A 20027-nucleotide genomic window follows, 5' to 3' on the forward strand; every position below is an offset into this window, starting at 1 on the left:
CCCATCAGCCACAGTTCAGTGTCATGTCTCATCCTGCCCCACTATAACAAAGTAAATGGTTTCATCACTGAGTGTGAAACTCAATAATGTCAGGATGAGCTTTTTCACATCTACAATAGGAACTACAGTTTTAGAAGTCTTTCTTTATCTGTCCATAAACATCGTATGTAGGAAATCAAATTATAGTCAAATAACGGTTAACTAAGCAGACTAGGAATTCCTAATAAGAATACAGTAGGTGGAGGACATTAGATACTGAGTGTGACATTGCCTTCTCTAGAGTAGGGACAAACAAAAAAAATGTTTTGGGCTTGGGGTTTATGAAAATCTTTTCCTTCACAAAAGTGGTCATATAGACACAACCTCTAAGGTTCCCTTCTTATGCTTTCCCCTGTCAATCGGCTAGCTCCCTTTCTAATTTACTCAGTCTTTCTTTCAAGATACACAAATATTTAATAATATTAAAGTTTAGTCTTTTTAGCTTAAGGGTCATTCTGTTCCCTTACAGTAATTAAGACTGCCTCTACTGAAATTTGTTGAGATGACAGTTCAGAGTTTAAATTATTATCAGGAAGATTTGATTTAAAAAAAAATTTTTTAAATATGTTGGGTGGAAGCCAGAGAGATATCTCAAGAGTTAAGAAAAAAAAAAAAGAACTTGCATGCTTGAGACCCCAGAGGTTGCAAGTTCAATCCCCAACACTATCAGATGCCAGAGCTGAACTGTGCTATTGCCTTCCTGCCCCTCTTTCCCTCTCACCTCTCTGTCTTCCATTAGTTTTCTCTCATAGAAAAAAATTAAAATATTTTAAAATATATTGAGTGATATGTTAAGATATCACTAAAATATTTATAATTAAGATAATAATAGAAGCCAAGATTTTGGTGGGGGTTTTTTTGTGTGTGTGTGTGTGTTTCAAACAGCAAGAATAATATTTCTGACCCAGAATGTACAGTGATCCAGTGGTGTATAGAAGCCCAGGGTATCCTGGTTAAGATGGGGAGACTAGGGGAGAGTGACAGAAATGCAATTAGTCAAACAGTCAGCATCCCTGTCATATAAATTGTAGAAAGGGAGTGAAAAACTCAAGATTTTTGAGCTAGGGAGTAAGAAGCTCATATCTGTTTTTTTTAGAATGATCTCTCTGGTTGGTATACGAAAAAAAGGTTAAAATGGAGGAATCTAAAGACTAGGAAACAACTTAGGAAGTTAATCTCGTAAATTAAAGCTAAATAGAACTAAGGCTAAATAAACTAAGACAGGTTAAGACAAGAAGAAAACAACAGTACTTTTAAAAGCAGTTCCAAACCATGAAATTTAGTCATCAGTTACAACTATGGAAAGGAAACAAATTTTCTATTGTCCCAGTTTGGCTACGCAAAAGTGTCATTAGTTGGAAAAAAGAACACATAGAAAACAATGTAGAATGATCATATTTGTGGATAATAAGTAGTTCAAAAAAGGTTAAAGTTGGTGAGTTGTGAAGGTGGGAATGTTTAAGAAGAATGTACGGGGGTCGGGTGGTGGCGCAGTGGGTTAAGCTTAAGCGCACGTGGCACAAAGCGCAGGGACCGGAGTAAGGATCCCGGTTCGAGCCCCCGGCTCCCCACCTGCAGGGGAGTCACTTCACGGGTGGTGAAGCAGGTCTGCAGGTGTCTTTCTCTCCCCCTCTCTCTCTGTCCTCCCCTCCTCTCTCCATTTCTCTCTGTCCTATCCAACAACAAAAAGCAACGTCAACAATGGCAATAATAACCGCAACGAGGCTGCAACAACTAGGGCAACAAAAAAAGGGGGAAAAATGGCCTCCAGGAGCGGTGGATTCATGGTGCAGGCACCGAACCCAGCAATAACCCTGGAGGAAAAAAAAAAAAAAGAATGTACATTCAGCTTTGGAACTGAGTATCTGAAGTCTGAGAGTAAGTTGAAGTGAGAGAAAGAGAATTGCAACCCATCAGTAAACAGATGAATTTATGAAGCATCCATCTGAATGCTACCAAAATAAGGGTTGATTTAAAAAATATCTTCATCACTACAAATATCAGAAGCTCTCACATCTATCTATAGGTCTAGGTCAAGAGAATAAAATCATTAGAGGAGTCCTACTGTCAAGACCCTAAGGGTCACAATACTGCAAAGGTGGTGCTCACCTGGTAGAGTATACACATTATCAAGAGTAAGGACTTTGGTGTCAGCCCCCAGCCCCTCCCCCCCCCCCCCCCCCCCCCCGCCATAGGTGGAAATTTCACAAGTGGTGGAGCACTGTTAGAGGTGTCTCTGTCTCTCTAACTTTTTTTTATATCTCTCTATCACCCTATATCAAAAAGAAAAAGGAAGGGAAGGAAGGAAGGAAGAAAGAGAGAAAGAGAAAAGACTGTCAAAGCAGTAGCGTCATCGTGTGTCACCATGTACTAGCAATAACCATGGTGGCAAAAAAAAAAAAAAAAAAAGGAAAGGAAAAAGTCATAATACTATATAGACAGGAGAAGGTGGTCAGATCTAGGCTACAAGGTGAAAGCTATATATTTGAGTTTAAAAAAAAAAATCACACAGAAACTCCCAGGCAGAAGTTGAAAAACAAGATCAGAAAAGAAAACACAAGTAGAACCTGAACTGGAATTGGCGTATTGCACCAAAGTAAGACTCTGGGGTGGGTGGGGTGGAGAATATAGGTCCAAAAAGGATGACATAGGACCTAGTGGGGGTTGTATTGTTATATAGAAAACTGGGAAATGTTATGCATGTACAAACTATTGTATTTACTATCGAATGTAAAACATTAATTCCCCAATAATGAAATTTTTAAAAATCACACAGAAGAATATGTAGATGGAGTTATGGCATCCTAGCCTCCAGAAATTAGCTCTTCCCTAGAAAACAAGTATTACAACAAAATAACACAACAAATTTCACTAGAGAATAGCTAAAATTTCTGTTAAAGAAGAGAATGTCACTCTCTGAAGGTTAGTGATTGTGTGTGGACAGTGGGAGCAGGAGGGGAGGGAGAGAAGAAGTCAAGCAGAAATGCTGGTGCAGGGATTTAGTGGTGGTGCACCTGGTTAAACACACACATCACCATGCACAAGGACCCGAGTTCAAGCAACTGCTTCCCACCTGCAGTGGGGACACTTCACAGGCTGTGAAGCAGGTCTGCAGGTGTCTCTCTTTCTCTCTCCCTCTCTGTCTATCCCTCGTTTCTCAATTTCTCTTTCTCCTATGGAATAAGAAAAAGGAAGAAATGGCCATCAGGAGTGGTGGATTTCAGTGCAGGACCCTAACCCCATCAATCACCCTAGAGGCAACAAACAAACAAAAAACTCCATCAAACTGATATTAAAAAGTTTTTTAATGGTTGTTTGTTTATTTATTTATTTATTTATTTATTTATTGCCTTTAGGGTTATCGCTGAGGCTCGGTGCCTGCACTACAAACCCACTGCTCTTTTGGAGGCTATTTTTGTTGCCCTTATTGTTTATTGTTGTTGTTATTGCTGTCACTGTTGTTGGACAGGACAGAGAGAAATGGCGAGAGGAAGGGAAGACAGAGAGGGGGAGAGAAAGATAGAAACCTACAGACCTGTTTCACCACTTGTGAGGCAACTCCCGTGCAGGTAGGGAGCTGGGGTTCGAACCGGGATCCTTGAGCCAGTCCTTGTGCTTCGTGCCATGTGTGCCCAGCCCCCAGTATTAAAAAGTTTTAATCCTAGAATATTAACTCATACACAAGTTTTTTTTAAAAGAAATCCAGATATTACTAGAGAAAGTACAAATGCACTGAGCCTCAGCAATAACCCTGGAGACATTAAAAAAAAAATTAAACTGGTGGGTCATGTGGATATACACAGCCATATTCCTTGTGACAGAGGAAAATATCACCAAAGAAGTGGTCATGAAATACAATACATCAAATGAACAATGCCAAAATAAGATTTTTTTTCTTTTTAAACCAGAGCATTGCTCAGCTCTGATTTATGGTGGGATGGGAGGCTGAACCTGGGACTTTGGAGCCTCAGACATGAAAGTCTCTTAGTATAACCATTATGTTATCTACCCCTACCCCAAAAACTGGTTTTTGAAAAGAGTAATGGAACTGACAGATCTCTGATAAGTATATTCAAATGAAAAATACAGATATTAGAGACAATTTTACAACATAATACTTGAAATGTTCAATGAAATGGGAAATTTCCTAGCAAATCAAATCTTGCTACAATCCACTCAAAGAATAAATACGAGAGGTGCATAATCCAATCCCCTTAAAGGAGATTTAATCAGTAGATGGAAACTTTCCCACAAAGAAAACTCATAAGCCATGTGTGTATACAAACAAGTGTTAACCAGTAGAGTTGGGAGAAACAAATTCCAACGTTAAATCTCTAGTTGATCCTCCTCCATGCGAACGATCATAGCTTGCAGAACACATCTTAGTATCTAGTGTTACTAGCAGTAAAGGAAGGAGAATGTTTCAAGGTAAACACACAGGTGCAGGAAAGTGAGTACAAGTTGACCAGTTTGTCCTTGAAAGAAAAAAAAAAAACTACTGAAGTAGAATGTACAGTTTTATTTGGCCGCAGAGCACTATACAAGAACAATGCAAAGAACTAACAACGGCAGCCACATGTTAGAGAAGGAGTGATGAACTGGGGGCAGATGTGGATTAGGAGTGGGAAGGAGAATTTCTTCTTTTTAAATTTTTATTTATTTATTTATTATTGGATAGAGACATAGTAAAATTGAGAGGGGAAGGAGAGAGAGAGGAAAGATACAGAAAGACACCTGAAGCCCTGCTTCACTACTTGTGAAGCTTTCCCCATGCAGATGGGGGCCAAGGGCTTGAACCAGGGTACTTGTGTACTTAACCAGGTATGCTACCACCTGGCCCCAGAAGAAGAATTTCTAAAGAACAACATTTTATACTTTGTGAGTATTGAATCATGGTTTGTAGTATCCATTCAAAGAAATTAACTTGTTAGGAAAGAGGAATAACCAAGGGTAAGCTAAAAATAAGAATAGCTGGGAGAGGTAATGAATAAAAGATTACAAAACTATAATAAACATACACTTAAAAATAATCAGGGTGAAATTATCAAGAGCAACCATCTAACATTTGTTTAGATCTGTAAATATTTTAAAATTCTGCTTTAACATACATCTTAAACAAAGAAAACCAAGTATGAGAGAAGAGACAGCACAGAAATGTTTTTAAAAATTATTATTTTTATACCTTAAACCACTTTACTGAATCCAAAATCCAACTGCTTGGAAAGTTCAGGTGACATGTCAGACTGTCATCTTTCCCAACATGTAATATTTGTTTGTACTCATATGACACATTTAGTTGACTCTTTCGAGAAACATCACACAAAGATATATTGAAAACAGTTAGGTTTATAAGTATTCTGTGACACACGTTTGCATCTCTGTAAGAAAACAGCAGATAGAAACTTGACACACAATCACAAAATCAAAGGTCCTATTCCTATTCAAATATTTCCAGAGCATCTTCAGGTACCTTGCCACTGTCTGGCTCAAAGTGATAGGTATTTCACAAATCATTAGTTACAAAAGGAAATAAAAACATTCAGTGGAAACAATAGGAAATACCTTAACCAACTTCCCAAAATGGACATCACTACAAGGGGTAACTGGATGACAAAGCTCTATTTTGTGTGTGTGTGTGTGTGTGTGTGTGTGTGTGTGTGTGTGTGTGTGTGCGTGCACGTGCACGCGCGTGCGCTTTCTGAAGGGGGAACAAAACACTTGAATAGCATTCTAGTAAAAAAGGTTAGACCTGAACCTACACATGAAGGTAGCACTGTCAAACACAAAATATGATATAAAAAATAATTTTTAGTCTACCTCCATGTTAACTATGAAGCTCAAGCAAAAATTACTAGTCATGAGCCCCTAGGAACATACCTTAAGTAGACTTCCTAGTTTCTTACCATCCTAAGATCCCTATTCTCATCTGTTCTATTCCTACTTTTTGGTTCCTGTTTATTAAATATTTTGTCCTGTTTTACATCTTACTGCATTTTAGCCACTAAGCTGCAGATGCTACTAGGATTCCACTCTAGGGAAAGATGAAAATAGGCTGGGGTTATGGATCAACCTACCAATGCCCATGTGTAACAAAGAAACAGCTACAGAAGCAAGAACTCCCACCTTTTACACCTCATAAAGAATTCTGGTCCATACTTCCAGAAGGGCAGAAATGTTAGCAGAAGATGACTAGAGGGCTCTGAATGCCAATTCCATCAGGACCCAGAGAGAGAAGAGAACGAAAGGAATAGTATTTGGAAGTAGTAACAGGTGTAAGTATGACTTATGAAGAGAAAGTAGAACCATAGAAAAAATGGGCAAAATATGTAGATAGATAGACAAATAGTTATAGAAATAATAGTCAACCCATATCTGTGACCTTGGCAGCACCACTGTAGTTTCCAATAGAGGGGATGGGGGGACACAGAACTTCGGTGGTGGGATCAGTGTGAATTGTACCTGTTATTTTGTAATTTTATAAATCAATATTAAATCACTAATAAATAATTGTAGTAATAATTTCCTTTGCTCCTTAAAAATGTATATGTTATATAAAAAGGAAGAACTATTCCAGATGAAAGAAATTACAATACATGATGACTATATGCAATGCACAATCTTGGATGTGTTCTCCTACTGGAAAAGGAAAAAAAAAAAACATAAAGGCCACCGAGAAGTTGGACTGATAAAATTAGAATGCAGGTGAGGGCTATATATAATGTGTTTGTGTGATAGTTAAATTTTTGAAATGTGACAACTACACTGTGACTATGGAAGAAAATGTTCATGTGTGGACAGGGAATATAGTATAATGGTTATGCAAAGACATTCTCATGTCTGAGTCTTCAAAGTCTTAGGTTCAGTTTTTCACATCACCATAAGCCAGAGCTGAGCAGTGCTCGGGTAATAAAATAAATAAATACGAAAAGAAAATATTCTTGTAATAGGATACAAATATTGAGATATTAAGGGCCATTATGTATAAAGTTCAATTCAGAAAAATGATTTATAGAAATATTGTGCATGGGCTGGGAAGACAGCATAATGGTTATCCAAAATGCCTTTCATGTCCAAAGCACCAAAGGTCCCATGTTCAATCCCCAGCAACATCATAAGTCAGAGCTGCACAGTGCTCTGGTAAAAATAATAATAACAATAAACAATAAAATAAATAAACACTAAAAAGAAATACTGTGTATAACTACATACACATGGAGAGAGAAATAATATGGTAATTTTTTTTTAGTTTTTTAAAATATTTATTTATTTATTCCCTTTTGTTGCCCTTGTTGTTTTATTATTGTAGTTATTATTGATGTCGTCATTGTTGGATAGGACAGAGAAGAACGGAGAGAGGAGGGGAAGACAGAGAGGGGTAGAGAAAGATAGACACCTGCAGATCTGCTTCACCGCTTGTGAAGCGACTCCCCTGCAGGTGGGGGGCCGGAGGCTCGAACTGGGATCCTTATGCTGGTCCTTGCACTTTGCTCAACCTGTGCTCAACCCACTGCGCTACTGGCCGACTCCCAATAAATACTTTTAAGGAGCCAGGTCGTCACTGCCCCCAGGCTATCTAATTCCACTGAAAGATAAAGACAGAGAAAGAGGGGGAGACACCATAGCACTGAAGCTTCCCCTGGTAGTGTGTGGGACTCCTATGTGGTATCATGGTTCAAATCTGGGCTGCATTTGGTAAGGCAAATGCCTATCTGATGAACTATTTCTCCTCTGGCAATAAATGCTAAGTATGGAGTATCAAGTACTCTTTATACTATTCTTACAAAATTTGAGTACATTTGAAATTATTTTGAAGGAAACATATATGATATCCTATTTGCCCGTTAAAGGTTTGAGAGAATTCATGTTGTGTTCTCCCATGAGACTTTTCATGTCTACTTTACATGGAAGATAATTTTCCCCATTTCACAGCTTTGAGACTCAGATGAATTTTGTATAACAGCTGATCTCCAATTCTAGTTAATTTATTTTCTATAGTAAAACAAGAGAGTTGGTCTCCACAAAACTTCAACAACTTGATCTATGTAGTAGAGGAAATTGTGGAAAGGGGTCCAGCAAACAGGGATGGTATCCACTTGCACTCTGCACACTTTGTAATTTTGTACCTGGAGTTGAACTAACCACACAGAAATCAGGAATCTGGCATGAATCAGAGTGGAACAATGGTTATCCTGGGGCACTGAAAAGGGCTGGCAAATACCAGTGAACCAAAATAAGGGAAGGAGGATACACCTACATTTCTGGAGCATCTACTTCCCCATGGCCTCAGCCCATTTTCACTTCAACATGACCAGACTGGCATTACTTCCATTTTGCAGGTAGTAAAACCAAAGCTCAGAGAGGTCAAATATTTTTTGAAGGTTATACAAGTTAGTAATAGAAGATAACAAAATTAGGACTGTTAGGCAAATATTTAGGCCACACACAAGCAACTTTAAATTAAAACATCTGTCTCTCATTCAATTTCTAGTACCACTGAAAAAGTGGAAAACGAGGGCAGAGGGTAGATAGCATAATGGTTATGCAAACAGACTCTCATGCCTGAGGCTCCAAAGTCCCAGGTTCAATCCCGTGCACCACCATAAACCAGAGCTGTTGTTCTGGTAAAAACAAAACAAAACAAAAAAGGGAGTCAGGCAGTAGCGCAGCGGGTTAAGTGCACGCGGTGCAAAGCACAAAGACCGGTGTAAGGATCCCAGTTCGAGACTCTGGCTCCCCATCTGCAGGGGAGCCGCTTCACAGGCGGTGAAGCAGGTCTGCAGGTGTTTATCTTTCTCTCCCTCTCTCTGTCTTCCCTTCCTCTCTCTGTCCTATCCAACAACAATGACAATAGTAACTACAACAATAAAGCAACAAGGGCAACAAAAGAGAATAAAAAAAAGAAAAAGTGGAAAACAGACTTGAGGATGAATGAATTGCTATCTCCGGTGTTGCACGTGCTTCCCTCGTTTATCACAGCACCCGCCTCTGTCAGTTGTTGCCCATCAGACCTGTGTCATTCATTTATACTAATTCCTATCACAGAGTTTTAACATGGGATTTGGAAAATTCTCAGTGCTTAATCTGTTAAATTCCACTAGCCAATAATTTACAAAAAGATGCTTGAGGGTGATGGTAGATAGCATAATGGCTATGCAAAAGACTTCCACGCCTGAGGCTCCAAAGTCCCAGCTTCAGTCTCCCAGGCCACCATAAACCAGAACTGAGCAGTGCTCTGGTATAGCATTCTCTTGTGCGCGCTCTCTCTCTCTCTCTCTCAAAATAAATTATAATAAAACACATACATTTTAAAACAATATAAATATATATTTAAATACTTTAAAAGGGGTTATTTCTATCTGGATATGCCACATGTAATGAAAAATTCTGACTTTCTAACCTAACAATGAAAGCAGTGATAATACTGACTTTGTAAACTGGCCTGACCCACAACATCAGTTCATTGGGACATAATACTTTCCATGTACCAGCACAAGATTCACAAATCTGTTGTATTTAAAAATGCATTCACTGAAAATAGTCTTGTGAGGATATATAAAATATATTAGAAAGAGAAGAACTTGTAAATGAAGAACTTACTTTAAAACACATTGGTAGATTCCAGAGTCTTCCATGAGCAATGAGAGAAATGAAATCCAGCTTTGGTCCTGGTGAATTCTAGACTGTATACTTTTGGATATTGGGATTTTGTTAGGATATTTATACCAAGTTCTACATACAGCCTCAGATGTTAGTGGAGGGTATGTGCAATTAAAAGCAAAAGGTTGGTTTATTAGAGATATTTCTTTGTATGAACTGCTATTCTTGCATCCATCTAGGAAAAGAGGGAAAGTCAGAAAAGAGTATTATTACTATTATTTTCTTATTTATTTTACCTCCAGGGTTATTGCTGGGGCTCGGTCCCTACACTATGAATCCACTGCTCCTGTGGCCACTTTTTCTTTTCTTCTTCTTTTTTTGTTTTTCTTCTTCTTCTTTTTTTTTTTTTGGAGAGGACAGAGAGAAACTGAGGTGAGGGGGAAGGAGAGGGAGAGAGAAAGATAGATACTTGCAGATCTGCTTCACCCCTTGTAAAGCGACCCCCCCCCCACTCCAGGAAGGGAGCCAGGGGCTCAAACCAGGATCCTTGAGGGGGTCCTTGTGCTTGTACTGTGTGCGCTTAACCTGGTGCTTGGCCCGCGAGAAATGTTTTATTTGTGATTTTAACAAACACCTCTCTCTCTCTCTCTCTCTTTTAAGCAACTGATATTTTATTTGCAATTTTCTTTGGTGTGGGCACTTTCTAAGACTTGTTCAGTGATTTGAAAGCATAAACTGGAAGTTTTTTTCTCCTGTTTGATGGGAAAACATCTCAGTTCCTTCTTCAGAAGCCATCTCTCCGTTTGGGGTGATTTCCCTTTTCTCTCTTCAGTCTAAGACTCCCAGTTCTTTCACCCTTCTCCTTCAGATTTAAATGTCCAATTCTCAGCCCTCTTAGACCCATTTTCTTTTTTTTTTTCCTGACTTGCCCCTGAATTATTTCACCGACTCGAATAAAAGCGATAAGCATATTATACAAAAAAAATATTGTTTAAAGCTATCACTTTTTAGTTGTCATCAAATTGCTTAGTTTTTGTTCCTTGTTAGTTATTTGTCTGTTTTTGAAGAAATTTGTTCTACTGATGGCTTCTTTGCTTTTACTCTGGGTTGTTAAATACCCTTTATATAACACGCAAAACTGTTACAGTGATCTGAGTTATTACACTGATTTGAGTTAAAGCCTGAGCTTGAACATTAGCCTAACTCCTCCCCCTCTCCAAACACACCTCAAAGAGCACAGATGACATTTGGGGGCTGGAATCAGGGAGGCTTCTTCCCATTTCCCCTTTCAGCAGAATCCCTTCCCTGGGGACAGCGCATGAGGCCCGGGCTGGGGGTGGTGGTGGTGGTGGGGTGTCCACGCTCGCCCGGCCTGGAGCCTGGCCCGGCGAGGCCAGCACAACCAAACGTCAACTACTTACCTGCTGTGTTAGCAAGCCGAAGAGCTACAGACACGCTGCAGAGCAGCAACAACAGCTTCGCCATGTTGGACTGAAAGGAAGAGAAGAGGGTGGGATGAAGAAAAGGCAGGGCGGGCTGGGGCGCTTCCTCCAGGGGGCGCCTTTGCCACCGGGGGTCGAGGACCTCCTCTTCTGACACCTGGAAGCGAGAGACAGGCTCCCAATCCCAGGACAAGTAGCGCCCGCCCTCCCGCCGGCGAGCCCTGGGTCCCTACCCCGGCCCGCGAGCAGCCTTCGATCCCACCCACCCATCCTCACCTCCCCTATAGGCATGTTTGGCCTGGAAACTGTGGGATTCTGTAGATGTGAATGGAAATACCAAAGGCTGGCTCATTCCGGAGAAACCAGTGCAAGCCTACCTGGCAAAGACCAGCAGGAAAAGAAGGGGGGGAGCGGCACCCCAGGAAGGGCGGGGAGACGTGGGATCCACGTCTGCACCCGCAGACGGAGACTCACTCAAGTCACCCGGCCGGCCGCTCAGGGACTGCGGGCAGCAGCCACCTCTGGCCTCCTGTCCGCCACTTCTCTCTGCCCACACACCTGTCCTACCTTCTGTGCTTCAACAGCCCCCTGGCTCCACCAAGGACGCCCAGTTCAGTGTGTACCTGCCAGTGGGAATTGGAAAGGAGGGAGACGGACGAACCAAGACTGTCTTGTCATGGCATGCTCATGCCTTGCCACTGTGGGAGGGGCAGGCTTACCTTCACCAGTGGGAGTCCTAGCAAGGAAGATAGCAACCAGCTAGGAAGTGGGTTTGAAGGCTTTTTACTTGGTTTTCTATCAGTAGACAAGTTCTCCACCATTAGTTAATACCTGCTAAGAACCAGTCGGATTTGCCTGTTAATGAATTATTCATGTTTTTCCTAAACTCCATTTGCACATTTATTTCCTGCCCCACGTTGTCCTATAAGAAATGCCTCCAAGCCAGAAGCATCCTAAGTGATTTCCAAGGAATATCACTAATTTGCTGGCTCATGCTCCTTAAACAGACATCCCATAGCAATGTTCAAATACCTAGAGTGACAAGACTGCTCCCATCTAAACTTTCAAATAGAACCCCTTTGTCTTGACCCTCAGAAGACACCACAGAAGTAACCCTCAGAAATATACATATACGGACCTGGAGATGGAGCATCACACATTATCATGCACAAGGAACTGGGATCAGCCCCTTACCCACCCACAAGGGGTGGGTGTGGGTGTGGGAGTGGGGTGGGGGAGTGGGAGCGGGAGCTTCATGAGAGGCAGGCCTGCAGGTCTCTCCCTTTTTCCCTCCTTCCCCCTCTCCCTCTCTCAGAATATAAAGTGTGCACTATAAAGCGAACAGGGCTCAGCAAGATAGCTCACCTAAATATGCACCTGCTTTGTCATACACATGACTGAGGCTCAAGCCTCATTGCACTGGAGAAAACTCCCCTACTGTAGTATTAAAGCTTTTTCTATATGTACCCTCAGGAAATAGATTGCAACTGCAAGTCATCTTCTGGGGTGCATATCATGGACCACTTCAGAGATTTATTTCCCACCTCTAGGGAGATAGATAATTAAATAAAATGTTATTCTTGGATCTTTTTATCCATTTTCTTTCAATAATCAGCATGCTAGTTAGATGCCCTGGGGCAGCTCATCTTTGACCCTAATCTCAAATGGACAGAAAGTACAATTCTACTAGTCTAGGCTCAGTAATACTCCCATCACACAGAGATTATTGCTTTTGATGTGCTCTTAGGATAAGGTAGTGAATCTGCACAAGAAATTGCTCCACTTTATTTTTAAAAATCTTATTAAGAGAATACATGGGGGTATGGTTGGGCAGTAGAGCAGTGGGTTAAGCGCAGGTGGCATGAAGTGCAAGGACCAGCAAAAGGATCCTGGTCTGCCCACCTGCAGGGAGTCGCTTCACAAACGGTGAAGTAGGTCTGCAGGTGTCTATCTTTCTCTCTCCCTCTCTGTCTTCCCCTCCTCTTTCCATTTCTCTCTGTCCTACCCAACAATGATGACATCAATAACAAAAACAATAATATCTACAACAATAAAACAACAAGGGCAACAAAAGGGGAAAAAACAAACAAAAAGCAAAACAAAACAAAAAAGACTAATACATCAATCACGACGTGTGACTAACAGTATAAGTTTCCAAATTATAAATTTCCCTTGCAAAAATATTGGGGAAAATATGGAAAGTATAAGTTGGGTGGGGGAAGATAAATGATAAAGAATTCCATTCCATGCTTATCAAAACTATCTAGTAAGTCTTGTGTTTTGCTAAGAAAGTATTACAAACGCCATCTCTGAAAAACAGTTCTAAGTCTTCCTATGTTATAGATAAGGCATTGCTGGGGTTTTCACGCCCCATCATCAGAAGGTAGTAAGGGATATTTTCACCTTCCTTTCAGGTAATCACATGTCAAATCAAAGAGATAATTTAATGAGTTTGTTACAAATTGATGAGAGGAAGCAAGCAACTAAATAGGTAGAAGGAAAAAAATATACAAGTAGGAATTTTGTACTGAGAACACCTGAAAAGACAAAGAACAAAGATGGTTCACTTTCACTAGGGAAATGTCAGCTAAAATCCCAAGATAACTTATGTCATTGAATTGGCAAAACTGGCAAAATGTCAAAGTGTAACTTAACAAATGTGGGCAAGAACATGATGTAAAAATGAAACCCTTATCTTTTTTTCCCTCCATTTTATTGGGAGGCTAATGTTTTACAACATGGCCATTGACATATGGGCACATCAATACTCCAGGACCCTTTTCACACCCTCTCAAGCCCTCCCTCTCCGGAGACTTTTTCTTTGGTGTGGTACCACCTAGTTCAAGGTTTGCTTTGTATTTTCCTTTTCTGGTCTTGTTTCTTGAGTCTGACTTATAAGTGAGATGATCCGGTATTTGTCTTTCTCTTCTTGACTTATCTCACTTACCGTAATGCCTTTAAGTTCCATCTAAGATGATGTAAAGACGACTTCATGGTATTTAATAGCTGAGTAGCAATCAGCTGTGTATATGTATCACAACTTTCTTCCAAGATTGAACTGTTACAAACTGTGCTCAGTGGGACTGATAGTATAATGGTTCTGCAAGGAGACTTTCATGCCTAAGACTGCAAAATCTCAGTTCTCTGTACTACCATAAGCCTGAGCTGAGTGATTCTCTGGTAAGAAAAAAAAAAAATTGTGGTGCTATAAACATAGGTGTACATAGAATTCTTAGATGGGTATATTTGCTTCCTTTGGATATATCCCCAAATTGTCTTGTCATAGGGTAGGTTCATTTCTAGCGTTCTGAGAAGTCTCTAGACTGTTTCACAGGGGCTGGACAAATTTTCATTCCCATCAACAATGTAGCAGGGTTCTTTTTCCCCTCCACATCCCAACCAGCATCTGTTGTTACTGTCCTTTCTAATGTATGGCATTCTTACCTGTATAAGATGGTATCTCTTGTTTTATTTGCATTTTTCTGAAAATCAATGGCTTTGAGCATTTTTTTTTCATATGTCTGCTGGCCCTTTGGATCTCTTCTTTGGTGAAGCTTCTTTCTTTAAAAATAATTTGTTAATTAATTATTTTGGATAGAGACAGAGAAATTGAGAGGGAAAGGGGAAATGGTGAGGGAGAAAGAGAGACTTGTAGCACTGTTTGCCCCCCTGCAGGTCAGGACTGGGTGCTAGAACCCAGGTCCTTGCTCACTGTAATGTATGTGTTTAACCAAGTGCACTACTACTCACCCATTTAGTAAAGATTCTGTCCATATCCATTTCCCATTTTTGGTTTGGGTTGATACTTTTAAAATTTTTTTATTCTTTTCTTTCCTCCAGGGGCTTTTGCTGGGGCTCAGTGCCTGTACTATAAATCCACTGCTCCTGGAGGCCATTCCCCCCCTTTTGTTGCCCTTTTTGTTTGTTTGTCGTTGTTATTACCACTGTTGTTGCCATTGCTATTGTTGTTGGATAGGACAGAGAAACTGAGAGAAGAGGGGAAGACAGAGAGGGGGGAGAGAAAGATAGACACCTGCAGACCTGCTTCACCACTTGTGAAGTGACACCCCCTGTAGGTGGAGAGCCGGGGGCTCGAACTGGGATCCCTACTCCAGTCCTTGTGCTTTGCGTGCCATGTGTGCTTAACTTGCTGCACTACCGCCTGGCCCCCTGGGTTGAAACTTTTAACCAGTGTGGATAGATTTAAGGATTTTCCAGTACAGTAAAAAATGTACCTACTCAATGATCTGTAATCACTAGACAATCTTTTAAGCACCCAAAGCAAGGGGATATAAGGTGGTGTACTTGGGCAGAGCGCCCATGTTGCCATGTGAGAGGACCCAGGTTCAAGTCCTTGGTGAGGAAGCTTCATGAGCAGTGGAGCAGTGCTGCAGGTGCCTCTCTTTATCTCTCCCACTCTATCTCCCCCTTTCCTTTCAATTTCTCTCTTTGTCAAAAAGGGAGGGGGGAATGGTCAGTCAGTGGGAGTGGTGGATTCATTGTGTAGGCACCAACGCCCCCCAGCACCAAACCCTGCTGGCAGTAAAATAATAACCATAAAAATAAACAGGAATTATCATATCACTGTTAAAAGATTTTATTTATTAATTAATGAGAAGAGATAGAAGGAGAGAAGAACCACTCTGGCACATGTGCTGGCAGGACTTCACGCTTGAGTGTCCAGTGCTTTATCCACTGCACCATCTCCCAGACCACAGATGTGTCATATCTTTATAGCTCCTTTGGATAATGTGCTGCTTTGCCATGTGTACAACCCAAATTCAGGCCCAGGCCCCACCATACTAAAAGAAATTTCAGTGTTGTGGTCTCTTTCACTCTCCCTCTCTATCATTCTCTGTTTTACTGTCTCTATCTAAACACAACACAACACATCAGAATCTGACTTGCTTAAGTTGGATAAAGTAGATACTATCATCATCTTTAAAAATTAGCCTCATGCTGAATACAAACAAAATGGGAACATCTTTTGGATGGCTAATAAAATTCACATTGGGGCCAGGTGGTGGCGCATCTGGTTAAGCACACACATTACAGTGCCCAAGGAAGGACCCAGGTTCAAGTTTCTGATCCCCACCTGCAGGGGGAAAGCTTTGAGAGAGGTGAAGCAGGGGTGCAAGTGTCTCTTTGTCTCTCTCCCTCTCTATCTACCTCTCTTCTCTCATTTTCTCTGTGTCTATCCAATAATAAATAAAGAAAATTAAAATAAAGAAAAATCTAAAACTCACATTTTAACCCATTATAAAAGTAAACAGAAGAAGCACACTAATGCATTAGCTCCAGCTGCATCGGGCCTGGGAGCAGAGGTGACCAAAGAAATAGATTTTAATTTTTTTCTAGTGCCAGGTTTAAACAATTTTATTGGAAAACAAGTACAGTTTTGTAATCCAAATGATGCATGCTGTACAGAAGTCTTGTATTTTAGTATATAAAAATATTTGGCATCTTCTGAATTATACAAACAAGTCAAACAAACAAACAAACAAAGCCTTCATCACTAACCAGTACAATATAATTTATCAAAAATTGAAAAAATGGCTCAATACCTTTTCTTTTATTACAAATAAAGTAGAGGCAAGAGAAGGAAGGTATAAAGTCTGCAATGTCAGTTTTAACAACTCAAAATAAAACACTGAGCTCCATTTGCAAACTTTCCTGAACAATTAAGTTCACAACAACAACAACAACAACAACAACAACAACAACAACAAATACCATCAGATAATGTGTAAAATCTGATTAATGGGGAAGACTAGGAAGGGTGGGCCTAAAGCAGGCTTTCTGGGGGAAAACAATAAAACAAAGGAAGTTCCCAGAGAACTGGGAATGCATTTCCTTCCACTGGACTCCTCCTTCCTTAAGGCTAGGGAGTGACAGGAAGATACTGTTGGAGTTCCTGTTAGGGTTCCTCCTCCATCAGGCAAATATATTTTCTCTTGTCACTCCTTACATTCCAGGTCAATGTAAGTTGTAATGACTTATTTCCAACCCCATTTCCAAACTCTTTCGCTAGTTTTCCTGCAAGTGTCAACATTTCAAGTTAGTTTTCTTGGTACTACCCATGCAATATATCAATATACTTTATGCATAACAGACTAAAAAATGAACAGTGACATATTTAAATCAGAGATTCATTTAATAAAATATCAGCTCTCATTTGGGCACCCACTGAAAGTGTGTGTGTGTATGCCCGTAAATGGACATAAAACACTTTGCTTGGAAATGGAAGTTCAAAGTTCTAAACAGGATCCAAAAGGAAACAGGTAGAAATGCAAGTCTAAAAATATTCAACTCTGATTTTCTTTAGATCTTACTACTATTTTTTGGTGTTGGGATCTATATCAAATAAAAGTTTGTTATCACTTACAATATTAAATATAAAAAGTATTTAAAAATAAAAACTTTGTTCATGTTCACAGGACTTTTAAAACTGTGTGTATTCCCTTCACCAAAGAGGTTCATACACCTTTGATTTATCTTATTCACTTGAAGACTACTATCAATTTTAAAAGTAGTCTCTATGCAAAAAAAAAAGTTTGCTTTAATTTTTAATTTACTAAGATGTTTTTGCCTTCAGGGATTTCAAACATAAGGAAGCAGAATCCTAAGTATCATTTCTATTCACACAAATGTCAAGTTAGGGATGAAAGGGTATTGAATTGAAATTAAGTATCAAGGATGCTGGACTACCAGCCAGCAATGGAGGTGCCAAGTTTTAGGTCTCCTTGTACTAAGTGTAATTAGAAAACACTCAGGCTGTTGTATACTTTCTCTGTGAAATTGGGATGATTGCAAAAATTACAGATTCCTTGTGAATGCTGTTAAATAATAAAACATATTTTTATATCACAAGTTATTTGTGTAGGCACCTCAAAGAGACATCTACAACTTCTCTCTCAGAGAGCAGAGCTTCTAAGTGGAGAGAGAATGAGCAGCCTTTTCATTGATAATCATAAATGAGTAGAGTCACACTGAGAGGACAGAGCAGTATGTTAGGGCATGTTCTTTGGGAAACATAGTTGGGAGTAAATTTTGAATTTCAGTGAAATTCTGGTTGGTCAAAGAACATTCTAGGAAGCAGAAAAGAGAAGCAAAGATGGTGGAGCCCTGGAAGTAGGTGCAATGGTTAACCTGGGAACTCACAAAGAAAGACAGCTGGGGTTAGACTGGAGGTATAGAGACAGGATGAAATGCTTGCTGGTGAGAGAAGGTAAATTTTTGCTCCAAGAGCAGGAGGGCATGTTTTTCTAGCAAGAGCATGATCAGAGAACAGGGCTTTATGAAGGCCAGTTCATCTGTGTGTTGTGTGTGTCATGACAGAACAGAGGAAAGAAAGGATTTGGAAATTATCATTCTAAAGAAATGATGAGTCAAGAAAAATAAAGATGGCAAAAGGAAAGGGTTATTTGGGGGCGAGGCAACCATTAAGGGGTACATCAATTTTCGACCAACTGTGCTTTTGAAATTCTTGTTCTTCAGAGCAAAACTAAGTTTTAAGACCCTGGGATTCTGGTAAATTCATTTGTTCATTGAAATTCACTTGGAAAGTGATGGGTATGGAAATGCATGGCAAATGGAAAGTTCTCCACTAACCATTTCAATTGTCCTCAGTTAAGAAGCAGTCTTATTTTATCTGCAGTGCCGCCAAGACGTTACTCCAGAGCCAGTGTCCATACAGTCCAACAGACTCCTACCTTTAGGCTGTGAACAACTTCATCAAATATGTTTGTGGATTATTTCTTGTATAATCTTTCAGCTCATTTGCAGAATGAGCTGTGCATTTTCTCAGTAGTTTAAACAGAGAGGGACCTTTTTAAGCTTTAAGGGGCTTCCCCAAGCACTCTACTCTGAATTACCCTCACCTACTATTGTCACTGCACCTTGTTCCCTTAACAATTCAATCACAGGTGATCCAGAGACAAGGGACTATACAGGTGCAAATTATGACTCTACACGTCAGTGAAGTTTCAGGTCTGCCTGCAATGCTATGAGATAGTAGTCAACCAAAGACTCGTTCCCAGCTTCATCTTGCTACCCGAGAGGCACCTTGCTTTGCAGTTTCTCCCTGGGGGTTGGTCCAGTGGCCAGGGGAAGCAGCAGGTGCTTGGATGAAGGCAGCCGTCGCTGGACTGGCATGTGATACCTCACATTCTTCCAGAACTTTGTATTCACAGGTTGTGATTCCTCTCTGATGTCCCCTGACCAACAGATGGCCCCCTGCTTCTGCTTAATGAATTTAATGGATTCGGACATTTTCTCGTAGTCTTGGATTTTCTCTAGCTCAAGCAGTACAATTTTAATTCCATTCTGGATGAGAGCATTGTACATTGCTATTTGCTCTTCAGACGAACTCCCCAGACAGCTGAATCCTGATGTTCCTTGACCCAAAATGACGATTAGTCTTCTACTTTTCTTTATGTTTTCATTAGTGACTTCTATAATGTCTGGAAAAACATGAAGCACAGAATAGTAAGCAAACTTTCTATTTCTATTTTCCCCAGAACCAAAATCTAAATCCCACAAAGTACTTTTCATCTCTTCTCCTATGGCTCTTAATGATAGATTATTTTTTTTACCTTGCTTAGAATTAAAGGAGTTCCTATTATACTGACTAGCTCAAAAACTGATCCACAAAATTGAACATTTCATCTTAGACTCAGAATACTTTCTGAAAAATATTTTAAAATTCTTTTTAAATCATTTGAGCCATACTATAACTAGCTGCTAAGCTTGAACAAAGTTAAATACTTCTATTTCAATTTAAATAAAAATCAATTAATTTTTACCCCAAGAAAATATGAGAAAGGTAAATACTTTGCATTTGCTAAGTGAAAATTTCCTTATGCATCCTCCTAAAGTTTTAAATTGCAAACATATAGTACTGTGTCAGTTTTCTAGAAAAAAACGAACCCCAGCTTAAGTAATTAAGTC

The 20027-nt window shown here is 40.0% G+C and overlaps 1 protein-coding gene across 3 annotated transcripts in view; it reads right to left on the bottom strand.

The window, feature by feature from the left end:
* Positions 1-20027, bottom strand: part of LOC103112458 (interleukin-1 receptor-like 2) — a 103400-nt gene that overhangs the window by 20589 nt on the left and 62784 nt on the right. For 2 of the 3 annotated variants that reach the window (XM_060187385.1, XM_060187384.1), the window contains exons 1-4: positions 11646-11755; positions 11058-11127; positions 9637-9871; positions 5222-5417 (exon numbers count right to left, since the gene is read on the bottom strand). The exons of the other annotated variant lie outside the window; for it this stretch is intronic. In XM_060187385.1, coding sequence (XP_060043368.1) covers positions 5222-5417; positions 9637-9871; positions 11058-11121 — 495 coding nt within the window. In that variant the 5' untranslated portion in view covers positions 11122-11127; positions 11646-11755. Of the gene's footprint in view, positions 1-5221; positions 5418-9636; positions 9872-11057; positions 11128-11645; positions 11756-20027 lie in introns of those variants that run through there. 3 annotated transcript variants of the gene reach the window in all.

This window comes from Erinaceus europaeus, chromosome 3 (assembly GCF_950295315.1).
Source record: "Erinaceus europaeus chromosome 3, mEriEur2.1, whole genome shotgun sequence".
In the NCBI taxonomy this organism is placed as follows: domain Eukaryota; kingdom Metazoa; phylum Chordata; class Mammalia; order Eulipotyphla; family Erinaceidae; genus Erinaceus; species Erinaceus europaeus.